Source organism: Nicotiana tabacum, chromosome 4 (assembly GCF_000715075.1).
Source record: "Nicotiana tabacum cultivar K326 chromosome 4, ASM71507v2, whole genome shotgun sequence".
Lineage (NCBI taxonomy): Eukaryota > Viridiplantae > Streptophyta > Magnoliopsida > Solanales > Solanaceae > Nicotiana > Nicotiana tabacum.
Genome location: NC_134083.1, coordinates 16,457,443 through 16,481,479, shown reverse-complemented (window position 1 = coordinate 16,481,479; position 24,037 = coordinate 16,457,443). Strand labels below are relative to the sequence as shown.

The following is a 24,037-nucleotide window of genomic DNA, read 5'->3' as shown; positions in this document are numbered from 1 at the left end:
CACAAAATACGAACACTCATTCACTCACGAGTTTAACCATACAAAAATTATCAAATTTCGATACCATTTCGTCCCTCAAATAGTGATTTAACCACAATTTTCCTCAACTCAAAACACAAATTAAATGATAAAAATAAATATGGAATCATGGAAATAAATAAATTCTAGGTGAAGAATACTTACCCAATCGATTTGCATGAAAAACCCACAAGGAAATGCTCAAAACTGAGCTCTAGAACTCCAAAAATGGTGAAAATGGCAAACCCTCGGAATAGAGGACTTTATATTCTGCCGAGGGGTTTTGTGCATCGCGAACACAGAGAAAGGGACGCGTTCAAGAAGAAGGGAAACAAAGCTGCCAAGTTGTTCTTCGCGAACGCGACAACACGTTCGCGAACGTGAAGAGGAAAAATATGATGGCCCAACGACTGCTCTTCGCGAACGCGTGAAGTAGTACGCGAACGCCAAGAGTGTAATGGAATAGCTACGCGAACGCGTAAGTGACACGCGAACGCGAAGAGGAAAATGATCACCAGTGCCCAGGGCCTGGTTTGCACTTCGCGAACGCGAGATAGGGAATGCGAACGCGAAGAAGTGGGTGGCAGAACTTCGCGAACTAGAGAGGGTGACTGCGGACGCGAAGAGGAATTATTTCACCCTCCAAAATAACACTACGCGGACACGAAGGCAAGGACGCGAACGCGATGAAGGAAACCAGATGACAGATAACAACAGTTCAAAAATAAGGGGAAAAGACCCGTAGCCCATCCGAAACTCACCCAAGGCCCCCGGGACCCCGTCTAAACTTACCAACAAGTCCCATAACCTAATACGGACCTGCTCGAGGTCTCAAATCTCATCAAACAACGTCGAAACTACGAATCGCACCATGAATCGAACTTATAAATTTCAAATCTTTCAACTTCTAAAACCTGTGCCGAAACCTATCAAATCAACCCGGAATGACGTAAAATTTTGCAGGCAAGTCCCAAATAACATAACGGAGCTGTTCCAACTCTCGGAATCGCATTCCGACCCCGATATCAAAAAGTCCACTTCCGGTCCAAATCTCCAAAATTCGACTTTCGCCATTTCAAGCCTAAATCAGCTACAGACCTCGGATTTACAGTCTGGACATGCTCCAAAGTCCAAAATCACCCAAAAGAGCGAATGGAACCGATGGAACTCCATTTCGGAGTCGTCTTTATATAGTTCCGACTACGGTCAAAATCCTAAGACTTAAGCTTCTGTTTTAGGGACTAAGTGTCCCAATCACTCTGAATCATACGGTAACTGAATTCAACCACGCACGCAAGTCAATACACATAATATGAAGCTGCTCAGGGCCTTATGCCGCCGAACGAGACTTAAGTTCTCAAAATGACCGGTCGGATCATTATATCCTTCCCCTCTTAAACAATCGTTCATCCTCGAACGTGCTAAGAATCTCCTCGAAGTCTTCAAATCACTGAAGGTACATATCCAACACACACCTGCGGGCGACCCCTCGTCACCCCAATCCACATAAGCCTGACGACACCATCCCAACTGTAATTCGTCCTTTCCGGCAACACCGATAAGCCTTAGAGTCAAAATTCTCACCTTCCATTGGTCTTCAAAAGAGCCGATCCTACATCCATAACCGATAACAGTCTCAACCAGCTGTAACAACTCATGCCTATACCCACAAGGTATGACCACACAACAAAATACCACACATAGGCCCATAATAACATTTTTGATCATAATAGCTGCCAGAAATCAAAACCAGCACCGGCAATTAGACCCATATCCGTTAGCAATCCATTTCAAACCTCCACAACGTTGATAATGATGCAAGAAACACGAAGACCTCATAACTATACACCCAATTCAACAAGTCACAACTAATACCATCGAGCACACACCCCGCAAGCCAAAACTCAAGAAGCACATAACAAAATTGACTAAGTATGTAAAGGGAAACACATAAGATAAATATCAAACAAGCCCGACAGGCACAACTTTCTAACAATACCCTACTACGAATCAATTCAAAAGGAAAAATCAAAGGACATGAACAAATCATAAGGATCTCATTCTGGTATCACCCTCTACCGCGGCACGCAGCCCGGCTTAAACATATCAAATCACATGGAATCGCGAGGGTCTCGCCCTCAACTCTGAATCACAAGTCGAATACACATCATACCAATGGAAATCCTCCACTAACTCAATTCTGCCAATAAAATCTCAACACTTGTTAAATTCTCACCCCAGTAGAGTATCAAATCACAAATTATAACCAATTTACTAAGGAATCACATCAAACCTACCATAATGGACAACGTGAATTCACTTATAGTCTTGTAACTTTTAATAATAAATAGAAACAAATGATAGACACGGGATACCGCTCATAGAGTCTCCCAACAGGGCAAACACATATACAGAATATTGAGTCATGAACTCACCCATAGGTGGAACAACAAATAGGGGAACTCACCCCGATAAGCAGAACCGAATCAAATACGAATAGTGCCCATTTGTAACAAATCAAAAGCATACCTGTATAACATCATCTGGCGCAATGACCTCAAGCCTACTATATGAAACACATCAATGGGCCGGGCCTTCCCCTCTTGGGCGCCCTTTACTCGCCTGAATACTCCGTTGTGACACACCTGTCTAGAGTCTAGGACAATCTATCACCCTGTGGCTAGTATCTCCACACTCGAAGCAACCTCTCTACTAACGTGGTTGTGGGAACTGTGCGGTATGGGTACTCTGAGACCCATGAGCACCTGAAGCACTGTGCGAAGCCTGAAGTGCAAACTAAACGGGCTGACCCACAAAACCTCTACCATGTCGTACCCTGCCTCCAAAATAAGGACCAGTAGATCTCTCTGGTCTACGAGGCCTCCTCACCTCCCTGTCCTCTCTCTCCTGATCTCGCCTGTACTTTCTCTTGTGGCCGCGCCTATCTCCTCTCTCCTGGTCCCACATACCCTCTACTCGGCGAGCGATCCCTACCACCTGCTGAAATGAAACATCTGACTATAACTCCCGAGCCATGCTGAACCGGATATCATGCCTGAGTCCCTCAATGAATTTACGGACACGCTCTCTAACTGTGGCAACCAAAGCAGGTGCGTGCCTGGCCAAATCACTGAATCTCACGGCATACTCTGACACTGACATAGTGCCCTGGCGTAGCTGCTCAAACTTCGCGCGCCATGCATCTCGAAGGGACTGAGGTACAAACTCTCTCAGGAACATCTCTGAAAACTGAACCCATGTAAGTGCAGCTAACTCGGCTGGACTACCCAACTCATATGCCCGCCACTACTGGTAAGCCGCTCCCCTGAGCTAGAACGTAGTAAAAGCAACCCTCGCTCGTCTCCACAATACCCATAGTACGGAGAACGCGGTGACACTCCTCCAGAAAACCCTGTGCACTCTCTGAAGCCAAACCACTAAATGTAGGAGGGTCATATTTCTTGAACCTTGCAAGTCTAAGATGCTCTTCCTCAGAAGCTGCTTCCCTGACCACAGGCTGAACTAGGACCACAGGTGTCACGACCCAAAACTAAACCATGTCATTATGGCACCTATCGTGGAACTAGGCAAGCCGACTCATTTCCAAAACTAATCGATATTCTCATTTTAAAGATAATATCATGGTTATTTAACATAAAAACCTTCGTAAAGGAGTTCCAATCAAAATAAAAGTGCGGAAGGAAAAGGCCGACATCGGGATGTCACTAGTCATGAGCATATACTAAAATCTGTCTAACAATATCAAGGCTAATTCAGCCCGGAAAATAGCTAACTACAATTAGAGGAAGATAAGAGGGAGAAGAGCAGGGGCTCCGATCGCCAAACAGCTACCTTGCTATCTCCAAGAAACTCTACAACCAGAACACTCAATAACCGCTACCGTGTCCAGCTATACCTGGATCTACACACAAGGTGCAGGGAGTAATGTGAGTACGCCAACTCAGTAAGTAACAAAAATAAATAAAGACTAAGCAGTAGTGACGAGCAATAAAGCATATAACGTTCATATCAGGAAATCTCAATAAAATACCACATGCTCTTAAAAAAAATTAGGATTTGAATCAAACATCTCGTTTAAACCCAGTTCTAGTAAAAATCATTTAAAGACATTTTTCCAACAGTTTTTTGTTCAAACAAAGGCTCAATGCAAAGGTGAGCAAAAATGATTAATTCATAAACAGCCCCTCGGGCAAAACATCACTCATATACACAGCCCCTCGGGCAAACCTCACAGTCACTCATGCCACTCGGGCATACCTCACAATCACTCTTGCCACTCGGGCATACCTCACAATCACTCTTGCCTCCCAGTCACTTAGCACTCGGCACTCGCACTCAGTAGGTACCTGTGCTCACAGGGGTGTGTACAGACTCCGGAGGGGCTGCTTCAGCCCAAGCGCTATAATCTGCACGGATAACTCACGTGCGATAATAATAAAGTATGCTGCAGGCGGACAGCCCCGATCCACACTCATCCTCACAAATCAGGCCCTCGGCCTCACTCAGTCATAAAGTATGCTGCATGCGAGCAGCCCCGATCCACACACATCCTCACAAATCAGGCCCTCGGCCTCACTCAGTCATAAAGTATGCTGCAGGCGGACAGCCCCGATCTACACTCATCCTCACAAATCTGGCCACTCGGGCATTTTAGTAAAATAGAGCATTCGGCCCAAAATATTTATATGCATCAAAATAGAGTCATAAAATTGAGTTATGCGGTAAACAAGTATAAACATGACTGAGTATAGATTTTCAATTGAAAATAGTGAGAGGATGGTAAGAAATAGCCCCTAAGGGTCCAAACAGCATTAGCGCAAGGCCCAAACATGGCATTCAGCCCAATTTAAAGAAAATCTTTCTAAAACATATAAGTATCAATGGTTTCAACAAAGTATGCAAATTTACAGTTGCTACGGGGCGGACCAAGTCACAAATCCCCAACAGTGCATGCCCACACGCCCGTCACCTAGCATGTGTGTCACTTCAAAATAGTAGAATGATACGAAATCTGGGGTTTCATACCCTTAGGACCAGATTTACAATCGTTACTTACCTCAAAACGTGAAACGTTTTACTCTGCTATGCCTTTGCCTCGCAAATCGGCCTCCGGATGCCTAGAATCTAGTCACAAATAATTCGTTTCAGTCAATAAAATTCATTGGAATTAATTCCACAAGATAATAATGATTTTTCCATAAAAATTTGAAAATTAGCTCAAAAATCACCCGTGGGGCCCACGTCTCGAAACCCGACAAAAGTTACATAATCCGAAAGCCCATTCAACCACAAGTCTACCCATGCCAATTTTACCAAAATCCGACCTCAACTTGACCCTCAAATCTACAAATCTTATTTCCAAATTTCTAAGTTTCAATCTCCGATATACACCTCAAAATCATGTAATCTAGTCGGATTATTCGATGATAATTCAATATTATGGAGTATAAATGATCACAAGGGACTTACCTCAAGTTTTCCTTGAAAATATATCAAAAATCGCCTCTCCTCAAGCTCCAATTTGTCAAAAATGACAAATGGGACGAAGTCCCTGTTTTTATAATTCTGCCCAGACATCCTCGGTTCTGCCTCGATCTTGGCCTTCGATCTTGGCCTTTGATCGAGGTCCTCGATTCTTGTCCTCGGTCCTGCCCCTCGATCTTGGTTCTCGATCCTGGCCCTCGATTATGGCTTTGATCGTGGCCCTCGACCTTGAGCTCGATCTGGGCTTCGATCGTTGCCCTCGACCCTGAGCTCGATCTGGGCTTCGATCGTGGCCCTCGACTCTAGGCTCGATCATGGCTTCGATCGTGTCCCTCGACCCTGAGCTTGATCTGGGCTTCGATCGTGGCCCTCGATCCTGAGCTCGATCTGGGCTCACATCTGGGCTCGATTTCTGGGCAGAAGCAATTTCCAACATAAGGAAATTGCAGCAGTTGTTCTAGTTCAATTTTTGATCCGTTAACCATCCGAAACTCACCCGAGGCCCTCGGGACCTCAACCAAATATACCAACAAGTCCTAAAATATCATACAAACTTAGTCTAATCCTCAAATCACCTCAAACAACGCTAAAACCATGAATTATACCCCAATTCAAGCCTAATGAACTTTGAAATTTCTAATTTCTACAAACAACATCGGAACCTATCAAATCACGTCCGATTGACCTCAAATTTTGCACACAAGTTCTAAATAACATGACAAAGGTATTTCAATTTTCAAAATCGGATTCCGACCCCGATATCAAAAAGTCAACCCCCTGTCAAACTTCTCAAAAATTAAACTTTTGGCATTTCAAGCCTAATTCCTCTACGGACCTTCAAATAATATTCCGGATACGCTCCTAAGCCCAAAATCACCATACGAAGCTATTGGAATTATCAGAATTCGAATCCGAGATCGTTTACACATAGGTCCATATCGGCCCACTTTTCTAACTCAATTTTTTCAATTATGAGACTAAGTGTCTCATTTCACTCCGAGTTCCTTCCGGACTCGAACCCATTAACCCGTTATAACATAATATAGCTGAATAACACCAAAAAGAAGTAGGAATAGGGAAAACGGGGTTATAACTCTCGAAACGACCGGCCGGGTCATTACATCCTCCCTCTCTTAAACATACGTTCGTCCTCGAAAGTGCCGAGAGTTGTTCCAAAAGCCAAGAAATGGTTGTGTAACTTTCCCATGCACATACCCGGGGGTGATCCCACGTCACCCTATCCCATACAGGTCTGATAGCATAGCATAACTGAAATTCCTCAATTCAACCTAGTCCACAAGCCTTAGAATCAAATTTCCGACACCCGAAATTTCTTATAAGATTAGAAGTTCGCATCTACATACCGTATAAGTCTGAACAAGCTATACCAAAAGCCCTACCCATATCTCAAATACTCAAATTCAAATACTGCATAGCTCGAATGCTCGAAGCAATGATTTCAAATCAAAGTATCGATTCAAATCAACCCAGTGCTGGTAATAAACATCATATCATACAAAACCTCGTTCTAAAACCTTCGTACACTGCCGATGATGAAAGAAACATACCAAATTCATAACCATTCATTAGACCAACAGGTCATGGAGCTCCCGTTCCTTCTACAAGAACTATAGCCAATTTCAAAGCCGACTTCCGATATTATCCTCCCAATTATACCACAATCAAATCTGATAGCATCCATTCTAGGCCCAATGACCTCGTCTCATCCAACACGACCACTCTAGTGACATGACACATCAATACAATCTAAAGCCACAACCCGTGCAATCCGTGCACCAGATAGCAACATTCCAAATGTACCCAATCGTAACAATGACCCAAACAGGAGAACCGTTCCGCAAGCTCGACGAGTACCACCCCGACGCAATGCTAAGAACCCATCACACACCGCAGAACCATAACACACGAATCTTACACGAGGGATCATATTTCCACATAACTCTGCTGCAATACGCGACCCTATCCAAATACTGGTCCATATGAAACACCTCAAGCCACCCTGCTAAAATCAATAACCATGTGCAATTCAAGTACCTAAAGTGCATTACCATAACCATGGAGAAGCAAACGACACCATGCCACATAAAACCCGAAAGAACATAACCAATACTCCATCAACTAAGCAATATCCAATACTATTCTCGCTCAAATTCTGCTATAAGGCCACAATAGAACCGCACCATATGTGCATATAACCACGAATCACAACTCCTCGTAGCATAGAAGAGTAACTCACAGATCATTTCAGAACATGAATAAGCTTCACATCAACCGAAGGGCACATCCCTCAACAATAACAGTATGGAGCCAATCAATCCGGCTCAGTGTAGAATACACATCGTAAATTGGGCCTACCAATGGGCCCCCAAATCAACTATGGTCAGCCACCAATAGATAAACAACCTCTAAAAGTCCTCCATGACGGAATCATAATACCTTCTATCATTTGTCTAGCTCCGGCCACTACTTCACAGTCCACAACCATGAAACAATCTGCTCCTGAGAACTCCCAATCTCCAATTCCATAGAACACATGAATCACCATATTTGATTCCACCTCCATCGCCTGAATTCCTAACACCTCTCTCATACACAATCATCCCACGAGAAATACTTAAAATTCTTTAGTGCCACCTCGCAAAAATTTGAATATCAATAGTCGATCAACCAAGAGAGTATCGCAATACCAGCGAAGTGCCCATAAATCAAAACACACTGCCCCTTCTGAAATGTACACTCTCATCAAGCTATACCAGATAGTAATATCATTTACCTAGTCACCGGAAACTGTTAATGCTGCCTAAGAATTGATGACCTTCCCTTCAAAACTGAATTGTGACCTTGTACATGTAAATCCTATTCCCGCACAACACACCACATCTATTATGCCATTGTGTGACAAGCATAAGAATTCCATTATCAACTCTGAGTCACTAGCAAATTACATACCTTATAAGTCAGAAACCTCTTTCTTGCTTCTTTCTAGGAGGAAATCATAACACACAACACATTTCGTACATCGGTAGAAAATATCTGGTTCAAACCATGGTAGAACCCATCCTGAACACTTTGAAATCCATTCGCACATAACCAAGCTATCTGAACTGAATTCCTCTAACTCCACCAAGCCACACAGGTTGTCGAATTCGAGAGCATTGCCACGAAACACCTATAGATACTAGCCACATCATAAGTACCCAAAGAACCGATCATACCCATTATTGTGCTAACCCAACCTACTACCAAGCTTTCCTATTTCTCCAAGTTCTTTCTATATTGCCTTCAAATTGCTACTTTTTCCTTGTTAGAACACTACTATCCTTAACTAAAACTTACCCCACGAACTCTAGCATAGAATCACGCCGCCCTAAGGTTTATATGCCGCCGAATTCCCTTTTTATGTATTCCAAAGGTTCCACAACAAAAAAATGCTTACTCCGAAGAGACTTTATGTGAACCTAACACTGTTTCCTTCACCTTGTTGATACTGAAATGCATAATTCACAATGATATAAGATGCCACGAGTCTCAACATCGTTCAATGCAACTCCCAGTTTTCTAGCCATATTTATAAATCTTGAATCCATTGTAACCGTTCTCGAATTAACCGACCAAACGGATCGAAACGACATATGCCCCATTAGCACATCAACACCCAAGGGAATAAAGAGTAACCCTCACTCCTACGCAACCGAGCAAATTCCCGCTCCATGTACACTATATTCTTTGTGAATAAACACTCAATTATTTTTATGGTCCTCCTATAACCATAGAGTGTAATACAACTTGTGTCCAGAAATTCCTTTACCCGAGTCATCCTCGATCTCGACCTCTGCAAGTCATAACTGATTCACCGTCATACCCCGAACCGAACTAATATGACCCATAACCGTATAATCAACTCGTCGATAGCAGATCTTCACGCCTCTATTCATGATCTTCACGCCCACCAGATATTCACAACTCAAGTCAAACAAACTTTTTTTTTGAACACTAACCATCACTCCAAATAGAGTATGCAGGCTGATTCACATATTAACACGATTCCAAACCATTCTACACTTTCTCAAGGTGCACGACTACCCTACTAGTGAATTCATATCCTATCTGCCATGCTTACTTCGGTTAAATCATCTCCTGTAAGAAACATCTCAACCTCTACTTCTCCTACTTGACCCGCTAGTACTTCAACCACCGCGAAACACTTCCCGCCATGTCTTCCCTCATACTTTGCTACCCAACTGTTGCATCGAATCGACACCACGGAACTGCAGGAGGGCCATAGCCAGGATCAATTATAACTACCCTGGTCAGCAAGAAATAGCGTGAATCAACATGTTTAAGCTGTTTAATGAAACAATTTATTCCATCTTTAAGCAATAGAATAATTTTTTTTTGTGACGACAGTGTCCATCATTCCATTGGGTACCTACTTTCTCAATTTATCACATGTTTAAGCTGAAAAGAGTTCACTAACATTTCTCTTTTTTGTGTTCGGTCTTTCTTTTTCACTAATAAATTACTGGAGCTTGTGAATTAGTGAAAGGAAATTATTAATTTTCTGAGTCACTTATGTACACTAAGGCAATGTCAGTTGCATGAGCTAATTTTAGTTTCAGAAATTTCAATATACAGTTCAACGAATTCATGGCTGAGGGGAATCAATGCAAATAATTATATTCCAAGCACATCCAACAACTAAAAAAAATGCACGCTTCTTCGAAACAATAACCAAAGAAGAACAGGGGAAAACAGAGCCGAAACCATACACACACACACACACAATGCATCAAAAATGTTGAAAAGGGTAGGAGAGAATAGATAATACACAATCCCTTGCTATATAAAGTGCTAATAACTCAAAACAATAAATAACATCAACAATAATGGTTACCCAAAATCAGAAAATGTTAAGGCTTTTTCCTCTGACAAAATGCGCACGAATCCTGGGAAGGAATTTGATGATAAATTCAGTCAAAATCAGCGGACATTGGATCTTTTCTGATCGGGGAAAGGGCCCTTCTATTACGATGTGTACGATTTAGGGTATGAGATAAGTCGCATTATTTTTATGCAATGTCTTTTGTCTTCTGGCATGTTTTGACTTTTGACAATCCTCCAAAAATAATAAATAAGGCTCATAATTTATCAAATGTTACCTGTTACACCTTATATTTTCATACGTGAAATTACGCCATAAATAAATTATTGAAAGTTCGGAAATGAGATATTATATCCCGTATTTTCGTACGTTAAAGTTTCATCGTAAGTTAATCGACGTAAGTTCCAGAATGTGATTATTTTGAAATTTTAAGCATTATGCTATTTCAAACAAGTGACGAGTAAATTCGTGAAGGTGAGAGGTAAGCAAATCGGAGAAAATAAATTTCGTCAAAGTTTGACGTTTTGGATAAAGTACGACCCGAGCTAAAATACCCGGTATTTATGGACTAATAGCATACAAGGTATCACATGACCATGATACTAAGTTGTATAAGATATGTTAAAAGTAAGTAGTATTTTAAGTAAATTGAGATAATTCTTAATTATTCGGGTAATTGATTAATTATTGAATAATGAAATATTATTCAATTAATTAATAAATTATTTGAATAATGATGGGAAAGACCAACGTGGCACCAAGCCTCTCTTTAACCAAATGACTCTTAAGTCATTAAAAGAGGTGGCAAAAGTAAGAGAGGTGGGCAAGTCTTGAACGTGAGTCACCTTACTTATTTAAGGAAAGAGATCCATTTTTACGTTCTTTACAATTCAAGCACCAACGTTACATAGAAACTTTACAATTCAAGCTTTACACAGAAACTTTACAATTCAAGCATCGGCGTTAATTCACTTTTCAAATAGCAACGTTGTTGCTAAGTTCTTAAGGAAAGGTTTTGGTTAAGATTTTCTTTGCATAACAACATAATTGCTTCGAGCTTTTCATACGACTTGTTCTGTGTTTTATCGCAATTAACGTGTATTAGAGGATTGTCTTGGCATGTTAAGGCTATCCCTTCTTTCTTTTGGCATGACCCAAATAATACTGAAAGAAACAAGCAAACGTACAGTTTTCATAAACGACTCTATTCATAGAAATATTAGGGGTGTCTATATTCTTGATTCCCCATGTGAATTATTATTATATCTTCTGTTTATGGGTCTCAGAAAAATACGTATTTGATAAAATTTATCCGACAGACATTATTTTTATGACATTCCGAGAAAATTTTATTAACATATTTCTTAAGGCATATTATTTTTATGACATTCCGAGAAAATATTATTAACGTATTTCTTATGCATTTCATGTATTTATACATATACATTGACCCATTACCAGATAGCGTTATATACGCGTATATATGTATATTATATGTATATGGGATATGGGAAAAGGTTATATATATATATATATATATATATATATGGGATATGAAAAAAGGTTACAGCGTTATATACGCACCACCACCTGATCAGCTGGTATACGTTGATGATTTGCCCACAGTGGCCGAAATGATATGATGTGATGCCCTCAGAGGCTTGATGATGTTATGAACGCATATACCTATGCATGGTTTGACATTTATACGCATATGCATGACATTATAAAAACGAAATGATTCACAGAGCTTACATGTCGAATCTTTTACTCCATGTTTCTCTCATGTCTATTATTTATTGATTTTCATTCCTTATATACTCGGTACATTATTTGTACTGACGTCCCTTTTGCCTGGGGACGCTGCGTTTCATGCCCGCAAGTCTCGATAGACAGGTCGAGAATCCTCCAAGTAGGCGATCAGCTCAGCAGAAGATATTGTTGCACTCCATTTGTTCCGGAGTTGCTTGTTTGGTCAGTATGATTTAGATGTGTATGGTTTGGTATGAAAGGGCTCTGTCCCGACCTTTATGACAATTATGTACTTTTAGAGGCTTATAGACATATGTCGTGTACGTGAAAGATTGTACGGCCTCGTCGGCCTATGTTTTGAGTTTATATATGATGATGTAATAAGAAAGATACGTTACGTTGGTACTCGGTTGAGTAAGGTATCTGGTGCCCATCGCGGCCCATCGGTTTGGGTCGTGACATTACCTATATTAATTGATGCATATTTTATTGGAATTTGAGAAAATGATTTGAAATGGTAATAAATATTGTGGGTAAAATAGGAAAAAATTTGTTGTCTTCTCTTGATATGCGTAAAGTGACAAGTAAAAGTGAACATCTATTTTTAGTATATATGCCAAGCAAAAGTGACCGGGGAGTATAACCCAACCGGACTAAAGCGTAGTGATGGTTGGCAGTAAAGTAATGATAATATTTACATGTACAGATGTATTAAATACTTATCTTATTTTGACAATCTTATAAGCCAATGTGAATATTAGGATACTTGGTGTTGGTCTTCTAATGTCAAAACTTTAACTGCTGACATTTATAGATAGCATTCATGATCTCTCGTTGATGCACTTAACGTTGGTTAGAAGTTTGTACCTAGCCGTTTGTAACTTGCTACTATCTTCATAATAATGCTCTTACTGCTAATAGATTGTATGTGATTTTGATTCATAACTGTAAGTCTATAACCATATAGACATGAAAAATATAGAGCTTTAGAAAATTTCACGAACCAGGAAACTAGGGAAGTCTCCCTGAATCAAGTTGCCTCAGATGAAAATTTTGACAATAACGTACTTAGGAAACCTTGAAAACAGTTCTTCACTGAAAGAAACTTAAGAAACTGTGCCTTTATTTCAACAAACAAAGACATTTATATCACCAAACCAGCCAAATCACATACTATTATTCTGAAACAGAGAAAGTAATGCACAAATTCAATCCATATGAAGTTAGCCTGCATATTGAACGATCTTTTTCTCCAGCAAATTCTTGTCAGCACCTACTACTCTGTCAACCTCCTTGCCATATTTTATGAAAAAGAAAGCTGGAACACTACTGACGTTCCATCTTGAAGCCGCATCTCTTGCCTCATCTATATCAGCCTTTAGAAATGCAGCTTTTGGATATTTCTCCGCCAAGCTTGTGAAAACTGGAGAAATGAAACGACAAGGCCCACACCATGTCGCAGTGAAGTAAAGGACAGCTAGACGCGATGCTCTGGAAGCAGCATTTAACTTTGTCTCCAGTTCGCTCACAGAATGGATACCAATAATTTTTCCTGTATATAGCAAACAAGTAAACGATTGCATAAATATGTATGCTATTCTAAACCTCTCAAATGAAAATTGCACTACTTTGCAGCACGAAACACACTTTTATTCATCACCTAACAAGTGATTGTTAATGGAAACCCAAATGACAAATAACACATGAAAACGAGAGGGAAACAAATTCTCTAGAGGAGATTAACATAACAACGTTCAGGATATCAAATTTTGAAAGGCAGAGAGATACTAGAAGACTTAACTGCATCAGACAACATGAAATTTAAGTTACAAAAACTACATGCTCTTTAGCTTCAATATATAACCAAATGCTCAACAGCTTCTACAAAACATCATCTAGCTGCTACCAGCAGCCTTCTTTATAGTTTTCCTTCTCCCTTGAACCAACTATCATAACCCACAAACCCAACCCCCTCCCCGGCTTCCCAGCGGTCGCAAGAGCATTTCCCACTTCTCTCCATGATGATGAGAACTACCAACCTCTTGGCTGGACATGGAATGCTCTTAACACTTCAGCAATCTCCTTGAGATGGTCTAATATCAGGGCAATTCCCGAAAGGTACCTAAGAAAGCCTAGAGAACCAGGGACCTATCTCAACATGCAATTGTGTGCATATAGAGCAAATATCTACATGATATCTACACATCATCCATAATTCCATATCCGTGTTACCTAAAGGTGGTCATTTACCAGTTTACATAGTAAAATGTGATAGTTCTAACAAATTACAGATGGAAGCTGACTAGCTCAATCAAGAAGGTTGAAATATGGTGATAGGTATTTTTCATTGGTTGGCGATCGTGCATACCAGTCTTGATGTTCATTCTAAGCTGTGTTTAATATATAGTAAGTAGATAAAGAAAAACCTGGATAATCACAGGAAGAGGTTGATAGAGATATTAATTACGAGCAATCATTCATTAACAAAAAAATGATGCGATATTTCCAGTCATATTATAATAATAAATGTTGGACACTAGTTTAACATACGGATTGCTAAGAATGAAAACTCGGTCACAACAGACAAAAAAGAAATACGTTAGATAAACTTAAATGCAACCATCAACTATCAAATGAGTAGTCAACTCGAATAATGAAATCTTACCACCATTTAAATCAGAACCAGAGTCAGGACCCTGCATCATTTTATTTTTTGGAAGAAAGAGTAACTCATCAGAAGAAGAAATTGAATCTATAAACAAAGTAAATAGAGGGGCTGCAGAAGGGAAACAGTAAAAAATCAGAAAATACCAGGCCTACTCAGTAATCCAGATCTAGGTCCTAGTCATTTTTTGCCACTTGACTTGCACCATGGATGAAAATGCAGTTAAATTCAACCACATCACTTGAAAAAACAGCAAGAGAAATATAGCATCTCATTTTAACAGTGTGTAACAAGGTAAACTAATGTCATATTTTTGTCAGCAATTTCAGTCCCCCCCTTCACCAACGCCCTACCCCCAGGAAAAGAGACATAAGGTAAAGGGTCAATTAGGAGTATGGATCCAACTGGATGCTAGCTGAGATTAGCTATGAGGAGATAACAAAGCTGCCCAAGACAGTGAGAAAACTAAAATGTTGATGATCACAGAAAGAAGTTAGCTCTTTTTAATTGTCACGGCTACCTTTTAGAGTGGGGGCTAAGCAGGACAGATGGAGCTCAAAAATGAGTTACTGTCACCAACCAATCAAAGGATGTATATATAAAGGATATCAGCTTCAGGTGCAAACTAGATTGAGGAGTATTAACAGATGCAACAGGCTGAAGCCCACAGAAGAGCACAAACAGTGAACATAATTCTTACTTCAAAAGCCACCTTATCAAAAGAAAAAATCTAATTCAAAAATCACATTGTGTGACTGGGGGGAACACAAAAATAGACCGTAGAAAACTTACAGAAGCTTTATGTTGAGATTGTTGTTCTTTCTTTTCATCCTTTTCATAAGCTGCCTGCAGCGCAATACAATGTCAAGATTAAATAAAAAATCGGCTTGCTAATCACGCAATACATTTAGTACACTAAAAACACCTTTGCTTCTGCTTGACGGCACTGCCTGTCACGCTCAATTTTCCTCTGCTTCTTCTCTTGTCTCAGACGCTCATATTTTCGGCAGTGCTCTTCAATTTTACGAGCATTAGGTTCAACCTGCCATATTTACAGCCAGTGAACTTGTTAGATTTAAAGTTTAAGGGTATGTCGGGGAGAAGTAATGTGCACAAAAAGAAGTTTGAAGATATGACCTTTTTAAGTATCTCTGCAATCTCCTCATCAAAATCTATCGTCGATGCCACATGAAGGTCGTTAGCTGCCTCTTTCCATAAGCCCAACATTGCCCTAGCCATACCCCTTACTTTGTATGCTTTTGCTGAGTCAGAGTTGATCTTTAAATGAAATGATTTAAGTGTCAGTAGGAATCAAGATGCAATCACAGGAATATAAATGAACCTAAAATTTCATTTCTAGTTAATGAAACCATGTTCTGAAATTTCTTCTGAGAAACCTTTAATGCAGCATCAGCATCACGGATCGCGGCGTTGGGTTTTTTCAGCTTATTGAAGACACTACCTGTGTAGACATTAGTGTTTGTCAAAAGACCACTTGAATGACATGATACAGAGTCCAAAATTTTAAGATGGTAAATATGTCAGGAAATAACCTCTTGTTGCGTATAATATTGCAGAATTTGGATTCAACAAAATAGCTTCTGTTAAATGATTTATGGCTTCATTAAGCTTGCCTGCCAGGAATATACAGTTCCAGTAAGGTGTAACTTTCCCAAATTAAGATTGTAAAAGAAGGATCTATATTACTCATTTAGGTAAAGATTAACGTGCCTTCAGATAATGCATCAAGAGCTTTAGCTTTTGATGTTTGAGCAGCATCTCGATTTTCTTCAGTAACTTCACCTGAATAAACTCCCATCTGCAGTTATACGACAAGAAAGAGCTCATTAAATCCTTAAGAGTTAAGACCATGCTGCAGTTGAATCCACCTTAACCCTTCATCACAGACCTGTTGTGGAGGATCATTGTCAGGTTCCACGGTATCAGTGTTATCCAACTCAACATCAGACTCTATAATGTCCTCATCCAATTCATCAGGATGTTCATCTCCACCTTTTTCCTGTGAAGTCATTGCCCGGCATTAATATGAGAAAATAAACTACATTTCCCCATTTCACACCGAATATCATGGTTTCTAAATCTTTAATTTGAAACCATGCAAAAAGGATGACCACTTTTTCAAAATATCTTGGCTATACCAAATATCATAAGAGTGTAATAGATCCTACTAATTTACTTCTTCAAAATAAAAACTAATCTCTACTCCACATTGTTGAACCAATCATAAAATTTTTTGCATGCATTGAACTAAATCTTTGGTCTAAAACAGAGAGCTTCAAAGAACCAGATGTATTAACTTAGCTTATGTTAGTGGGCAAGCCCAAGCTAGAGGACCGCAATAATGGTCTTCCTTATCAAATATATTAAAGTTGTGGGCAAGGATGCTGTTCAAAAGTTGTACCATTTTTCACTCATCCCCCAATTAGTTGGTGTACTCACCCAGCCATCCAAGCACAAGCATATATTTATACGTACTGATGCACATCAACGAGTATGTCTCTCCATGATTCTAGAGCTATTTTCTTCTCTTTTTGATATGGTAACTCCTACCCCCAAATCCCCTTTGCTCGGGGACTAAAAGTGACCCTTTTCCCACTTTGCTCCCATGGTGACTCGAGCTGCCGACCTTGTTGGCAGGAGAGTGCTTTACCACTAGAGCAACCTCACTTGTCCCTAGAGGCCATTAATCTAAACCGAAAGATGCTGGTAGCTGAACTTGCAATTTTATGGATGAAACATGGCATTCATGCATCATTGAATTGTGATGTTTACACCAAACCTCAGCTGGGACTGCCTGAATTCGTACATGAAACAGGAACCACACTGTTTAACTAGATCTCCTATACTGTGGCTATTTTACGAGAAACTGATAATCAACATATGGGTGCTTTCAAATAGCTTCAGCCAAGTAGGGCCAGGATAATCCATGAAGCTAGCTTCAGCCTGCTTGACGAAAAAATCTCAGAAAGAATTCTGTACCTCCAGCTATAACTAAATAAGGAGATTTAACATTTGAGTAAGAAAGTCTTAAAACCTAGTAAAGTGGGGATTAAAGTTCAGAATGGTTACCGTTATGTTAAACAATTGAATTTATTATATGAATGAAATATCAAATAAGTTGACGCAAACTAATTTGTTGAAAAGAGATTAATAAAAGTATCTTCTTTAGACTGATACAGTAGTATTTTACACAAAAAGAAGGGCGTGAAAATAAGGAATTGCTGAAGCGAGTAAAAGGGCGAATTGCTAGCGGAGGCTTACAGATTTAACGGATGTAGGAACTCGAGCACCCAAGCTGAAATTAATTCATTACACAATTTATTAACAGTTGGTTCGTTCAAGCAAAGCCCAAGAATTTTGAAAATAAGAATAGCGGTAGTACCTTTCGAGAAAGTTCTTGAAAAAAGAAAGCGAAGGATTTTGTAAAATTGAAGGGTTCGTTTTGCATAGCTCCACGAATTGCTTTAGGTCTTGAAGTTTCTCATTATCCATGATCGTCTTCGTCCCCCGAGTTCACTCTCTTTCTCTGTCTTAGTAGTCCAACATATGTCAACTTCCACAACTTTGTCCGCAGGATAGCCCCAGGGTTTTCCGATTGATATACCAAAATAGCCCGTTAAGTATAGGGTTAGATTAATATTGGCCCTTAATGTATAACCCTAGACATAAATGGCCCTTTATCTAATTATCTTTGCCAAAGGAGAGCATTTTTGGTCCAGGGTTAATCAAGGAATCAATATTACCAGATGTCCATATAATATGCATGGAATTAGCCGCTTCATGCCAAACATATAGCATTCCTTGCTCTTGGAGCCAATGAGATTTTATATGAGAGAAGAAAGAAGACTATGCATTCTTCATATGAATACCAGATAATAATAGCATAGCACTTTGAATTTGAAATAAGAAATTTTTGTATTAGCTCGATTATGTATCGACAAGGTAGTATGAAATAAGGGATACTTTTTATTTTCTTCTTATCTTTAGAGTGCTAGCTTCAGCTTCATAATTTTTTGTGTTTTTATGCTACTGATGGAAATACAACAAATTTGATGGAACTACAATATAAGGGGAGCCTTGGAGCAACAGTAAAATTGTCTCTATGTGACGTATTGATAGCATATCAAGGGGAGTTCCATGGGGCACGTGAACTCATGGTCCCCTCCCTAAATCATGTATAGTAATGTTATATTTTCTTAGAAATGCTTAAATATATACGCGGACACCCAAGCTCAAAGTACATATGATGGAATGGTTATTGGGTACACTTCTCTAAGTGAGATTATGAGTTCAAATCTTATGTCAATATGATTATTTTTTCCTTTCTTTTCTACCTCTTCATAGTAGTGCGCTCATCTTTCTAAAATCATGGATCCGCTTCTGCCTATAGCTTCGTAGTAGTGCACTCATCTTTCCATAATCTTGGATCCACTTTTACCAAGAAATAATGGGTTCAAGTCATTAAAAACAACCACTAATGCTTGCATTAGAGTAAGCTGTCTACATCACAGCTTTTGGGTGCAGCCCTTTCCGGACCGTGCGTGCACCCGTGATGCTTTGTGCACCAAATGCCTTTTTTTTAATGGAACAACAGTAATTAACCTGCACAAAAATGCAATCGGATCTCGTCCTTAGAGCTTTGAAAATTGAAACATCGCTGCAACTGCTACGAGCGGGAAGAAGACTTTGAGCATTAGCCTCATTCTTCAGCTTCATTCTATACATTCTGTGGTCAATGTGAGTTTTCTCCCACCATGGAGTGTTTGACATTTGCTTCTCCTTTTTTGGTTTCAAACTTCTTACACTGTCTAATCTAGAGTCCATTAGGATATGAGGTTCTTTTGTTGAAAATGGACTGGACTTCCTAACTCAGTTCGAGTCTAAACACCCCTGTTTTTCAACTTCCACCGAAAACATAAAAAGTTGAATCTATAAAAACTTTCAATGCTGCACAGCATAAGGTATAAGATTTTAAAACGCTGAACGGTAGAGCACTTACAGCAATTCCATCACTTACAACCGTTCTTTTCTGACTCTTATTTGTTCAATTCAGAATACTACAACAAGTAAGAAAACTTTTGACTCACTTTCTGTACTCCCAAAAGACCAAGTAAGAAAACGCCCGGCGAAAGCTCCGATGTACAAAGTGGCGAACAGAAGAATAAAACATACCCTGAACAAGGTAACATTGAAAAGAATGCTTCTTTACATTGGCAAAAATGGAAACCTACAAAAGGCTCGTAGTGTTTTCAGATGAAAAGGCTCTGATCACAATTACAAGGAAAACAACCTAAAATAATCGTATCTAACAAAGAACTGAAGTATTGAGGTCAAGACGAACACAAATTTAATAGCTTAAATAATCTCTCGCTACAGTCTTGATCTTGCGTCTACATTATTTTGCCACCATTGGCATTTTTCACGTCTCCTTGACCAAATTGATTACATGGGGATGACAAGAGCCTAAAGTGTTTTTAGCGAAACTTCTGCTTCCATATCCAAGAGAGCTACATTCTGGGGATTGCTTGCTGCTGTCGTAAGGTGATGCACTTATTACCCTGAATTCAAGAACACAACAAGCTTTTAACACAAAAGTGGAGTTTTTCACAAAAAGGACGTACCAAAAAAGGGATAATATCTGAAAAGCAATCCTTTGAGATAAACAGATAAAGGACTCCCCTTTCTCTTACACTTTATGAAACAGCAAAAACTCACTCAAATTGGGATGAAAACAAACCCCAAATTACCTTTCTTTGCGCTTCTCCAAAAACCGAGCCAATGATGCCTTGCGTGCCTGCGGCACAGCTGCATATGATAAATGCCCAATCATTTTACTGACATAACGTACGAATAAGCAAAATTTGGCCAAGAATCTTGGTGATTTTTCAGTTTGAAAAGCACAAGAATATACCTGATGGAACAAAGGTGGCAGGAACAGATCCTATGGAACTGGAAAATTTGGAAAGTTCTGCTTTATTAGAAGGAGATGGTAGGACCCCAATTGATTTGATAATAGTTACTCCATTTGTATTACTAGACACTCCGGCAGGTTGAGATCCACAATGAGATGTTATAGAAATGGGGCTGGGAAGAGTAGGTGTTGTGTTGTGGCACTGATTTACAACAAAAGAGTCAACAGAAGAGGACTTGGGTATAGGCGCCTGAACTGGAGATAGAGTAGATGTTGCACTTGGCGTAACAGGTGGTGCATTTCCAGCAAGCAACATAATAGCTTGAGCCTAATCCAAAAGAAGATATAATTGGTGAAATTGTCAACATAAGATACATTTATGAGACCAACATCAGGGAGAACCTAAAGGTCTAGAGCATTTACCTTCTCTGGTGAAACATTATCATAAACGCAGACGGAACCAGCATAAAAGATGGTCAACTGAGCAGGACCTGGGGGAGTTTTCGGAGCACCCCTGCCAATAGAGATCCATAATAAATTCAGCATCCCCCTTCAGTAAAAGTTTTCTCAATTAAGATATCTTATATCAATGTTAGCTAACATACCTTAAATCAGTAGTGCCCACGACAGCGCTGTTAGTTGGAACAGCTGAAATGGGGCTAGCAACTGGATTCTGTCCAAGAGGAGAAACAAAGGACTTATGACCAGGCATAGTCATAGATACAGAAATCTGATTTGTTGGGTTGGAAACTGGGAGCACTCTGACTCCATGAGATCGAGGCAGGGAGTGTGCATCATAGTGATGAGGAGAGAAAGTTGTCGACATGTAGTGTGTTCCACCTTGCTTTTCAAGCATCATGTTTTTCTGACATTTAGAGGAACAACTAATGAAAAGACAGCGAATGTGAAAGTATTTATACAAATCTCTGGTACCATTTGACAATCTCATTTAGGCATTTTAGGGGGGTATGATTAAAATACAGGTTATGAAAATCCATAACGAACCTGTGTTACACCAGAGTATGGTCGATGACTTGAGTCGACAGCTTCAGTTGTGGTTATAGTCACCAATCCAGTTGATGCAAGAGAATCAAAACCAGTTTTCGGCCTATCCTCTTGAGCAGCCTTGAAAGAGAGGTATTGAGGATGAGTAGAGATGTTGTTCGAGAATGACCACTGCATTGCTGAACTTCTCAGAGGTGCTGCAACATAAGACAAGAGAAGAAGATACCATCTTAATTAGTTGCATCCAGCATTATATTTTCTAAGTGTATAAACAGGCTTCTGATGTACAAGAAATTAAATACCTACTTCAACTTTTAACTCTACCAATACAGAAATGCAATTGAGTAGTTACCTAATAATAAACAACACCCTGGTAAATTGTTTGAAGTATATATTAAGAAAAGACAGACGAGACGCCGACCCACCAAACTATAAATTGTCATAACCTCTATGCTTTTTCCCAGACATTTTTTTCCCTTATAATAAGAAAATCTGATCAAATAAATAATTCAAAGTGCTTCATAGGTGCAGCTGAAAAAGGGGGTGAACATGTTCTCTTTCTTGGAATTAAAATACAGGCTGCTAACTACTAAGCATCTCATGTGCAATATAATAATATACAATATTGTATTTTCCAAATACATAAGATGAAGTAAAGAACATGGAAAACCATCTGGTCAAAGTAGATTAAAAGTTTATACATAGAGCCATACTTTGGGCTTTCTTTAATACATTATTCTAATGGGGGGAGCAAAAGTACTTTATTCATTACTTTAATCTTGTTCTTGGTGATGTACCACCATAATTTAATATTAATTAAAGAAGGTGACTTGTGGGGCACCACAACTCATCTAAATTTTAAATTTTATTCTTCACAAATAAACTAATATAAGAGCTTATCAGGTGCACGTTAGTAATGTATATCCAACGCACAATATGCATTCAAAAAAGGTGCATGGACTACACTAAAGTCTAAACAAAGCCTCCCTCGAAACATCCAAACTTATGAAAAAGCCAAATCCTATGGTTGCACAACCCACTCCGAAACAAATACTATTAGCCATTATTTAATTTTACCTTTGAAGTATTCCCACTCAACGTGGACCACAGTACGTTGCTAATATAAAATTATACAGCTGTTAAACTTACATTAAATCAATAAAAAATTTGTTTTGACGAATAGGAAACTATCCCGTCTCTGTTTGGGGAAGAAGGAAATTTTCAAAAATGAAACGAAAATCTTGAGATAGATCAAGATATCCAATCTTTACTGCTTCATATAAGTTTCGAATACTATTTGGCTTGATTCCATAGCTGGTTTGCAAGGAAAAAAAGTTCTTCAACTAAATAGACTAATTAAATGGAAAAGGGACGATTTAAACAGAAAGAGATATTATCATAGAAATATTAATAAGGTGTAACTGGCCTAAAGATTCAAGCTTGAAATAAGAGGAAGAGAAAACATGAAACATAAACGAAAAGACAATATGATACCTGGATCTATATGTTCTTCAATGACTTCTTGCTTCACGTGATGAGTCAAACCCATAAAATCTCTCTCCATTATTTCACTTAAAACTAGCTCCAACTTCAGGATTTCAGAGATATCTGACAAGATCGTTAACAGTTTGTTGAAAAAAGGATTGAGAATAGCAAGAGAAAAATAGAGCTGAGAGCTCTGGTTTTTCGGCTTTGAGGGGGGAGGTTTGTTTATTGTGAAAGGAAAATGTGAGGGAAATAGTACACAAGAGGTTTAAATGAAGTCATACCTTTGCTTTTTATAAGATAACATCACTGCCGTTCATTTTTCGAGGTTACCTTGTCTGTTTTTGGCTCCAACTTTACCGGTTATTACCGGTAATTAATCGTCCCGTGCAACCTTTTATTTTTTTTTAAAGAAAAAGTTGTATACTTTGATTCACTATTAATATAATTTATAGTATTATTATTATTATTATTATTATTTATTTTAGATTATAAATAGATTTTTATTAAATAAAATTATATGCAATTATATTTTAAATAAAGTAATTTGATAAATATTTTATACCGACGAAATATAGAACTTGGAATTCATTTTTTATTATTATAATTAATTAAATAATATTTAACCCTCATATGAAAGACGAGTTCACAAATCTTGATATTGAGATAACCAAAAGGATCCAAATTGAAAGGAGGGACCATTATCACTACGTTACAATTAAAGTTTGGTCATTTCATTATTGGTTGTTATTTTAAAATTTTACACAATATA

General features: G+C 39.0%; 2 protein-coding genes across 5 annotated transcripts; both read right to left on the bottom strand.

Annotated features, from left to right (window-relative positions):
* Positions 1–13,249: 13,249 nt before the first annotated feature.
* On the bottom strand, positions 13,250–18,714 carry LOC107765036 (TPR repeat-containing thioredoxin TDX-like). Of its 2 annotated transcripts, XM_016583622.2 has the most exons (11): positions 18,247–18,714; positions 18,126–18,159; positions 16,753–16,863; positions 16,575–16,662; positions 16,397–16,477; positions 16,241–16,305; positions 15,981–16,121; positions 15,769–15,885; positions 15,636–15,689; positions 14,844–14,874; positions 13,250–13,730 (listed from the first exon to the last, which is right to left on the bottom strand). In XM_016583622.2, exons 1-11 carry the CDS (start codon positions 18,354–18,356, stop codon positions 13,402–13,404), a joined length of 1,161 nt encoding a protein of 386 aa, XP_016439108.1. In that variant the 5' UTR covers positions 18,357–18,714; the 3' UTR covers positions 13,250–13,401. The 2 variants fall into 2 exon arrangements, with proteins under 2 accessions (XP_016439108.1, XP_016439109.1); XM_016583623.2 differs by lacking the exon at positions 18,126–18,159 and having other exon boundaries at positions 18,247–18,445.
* A 1,338-nt stretch (positions 18,715–20,052) lies between these two features.
* Positions 20,053–23,520, bottom strand: LOC107765037 (protein TIFY 6B-like). 3 transcript variants are annotated; one of them, XM_016583627.2, is made up of 7 exons: positions 23,275–23,520; positions 21,781–21,977; positions 21,381–21,640; positions 21,199–21,289; positions 20,776–21,103; positions 20,612–20,669; positions 20,053–20,422 (listed from the first exon to the last, which is right to left on the bottom strand). In XM_016583627.2, the coding sequence occupies exons 1-7, from the start codon at positions 23,342–23,344 to the stop codon at positions 20,284–20,286; spliced, it is 1,143 nt and encodes a 380-aa protein (XP_016439113.2). In that variant the 5' UTR covers positions 23,345–23,520; the 3' UTR covers positions 20,053–20,283.
* Between the last annotated feature and the right edge of the window lie 517 nt (positions 23,521–24,037).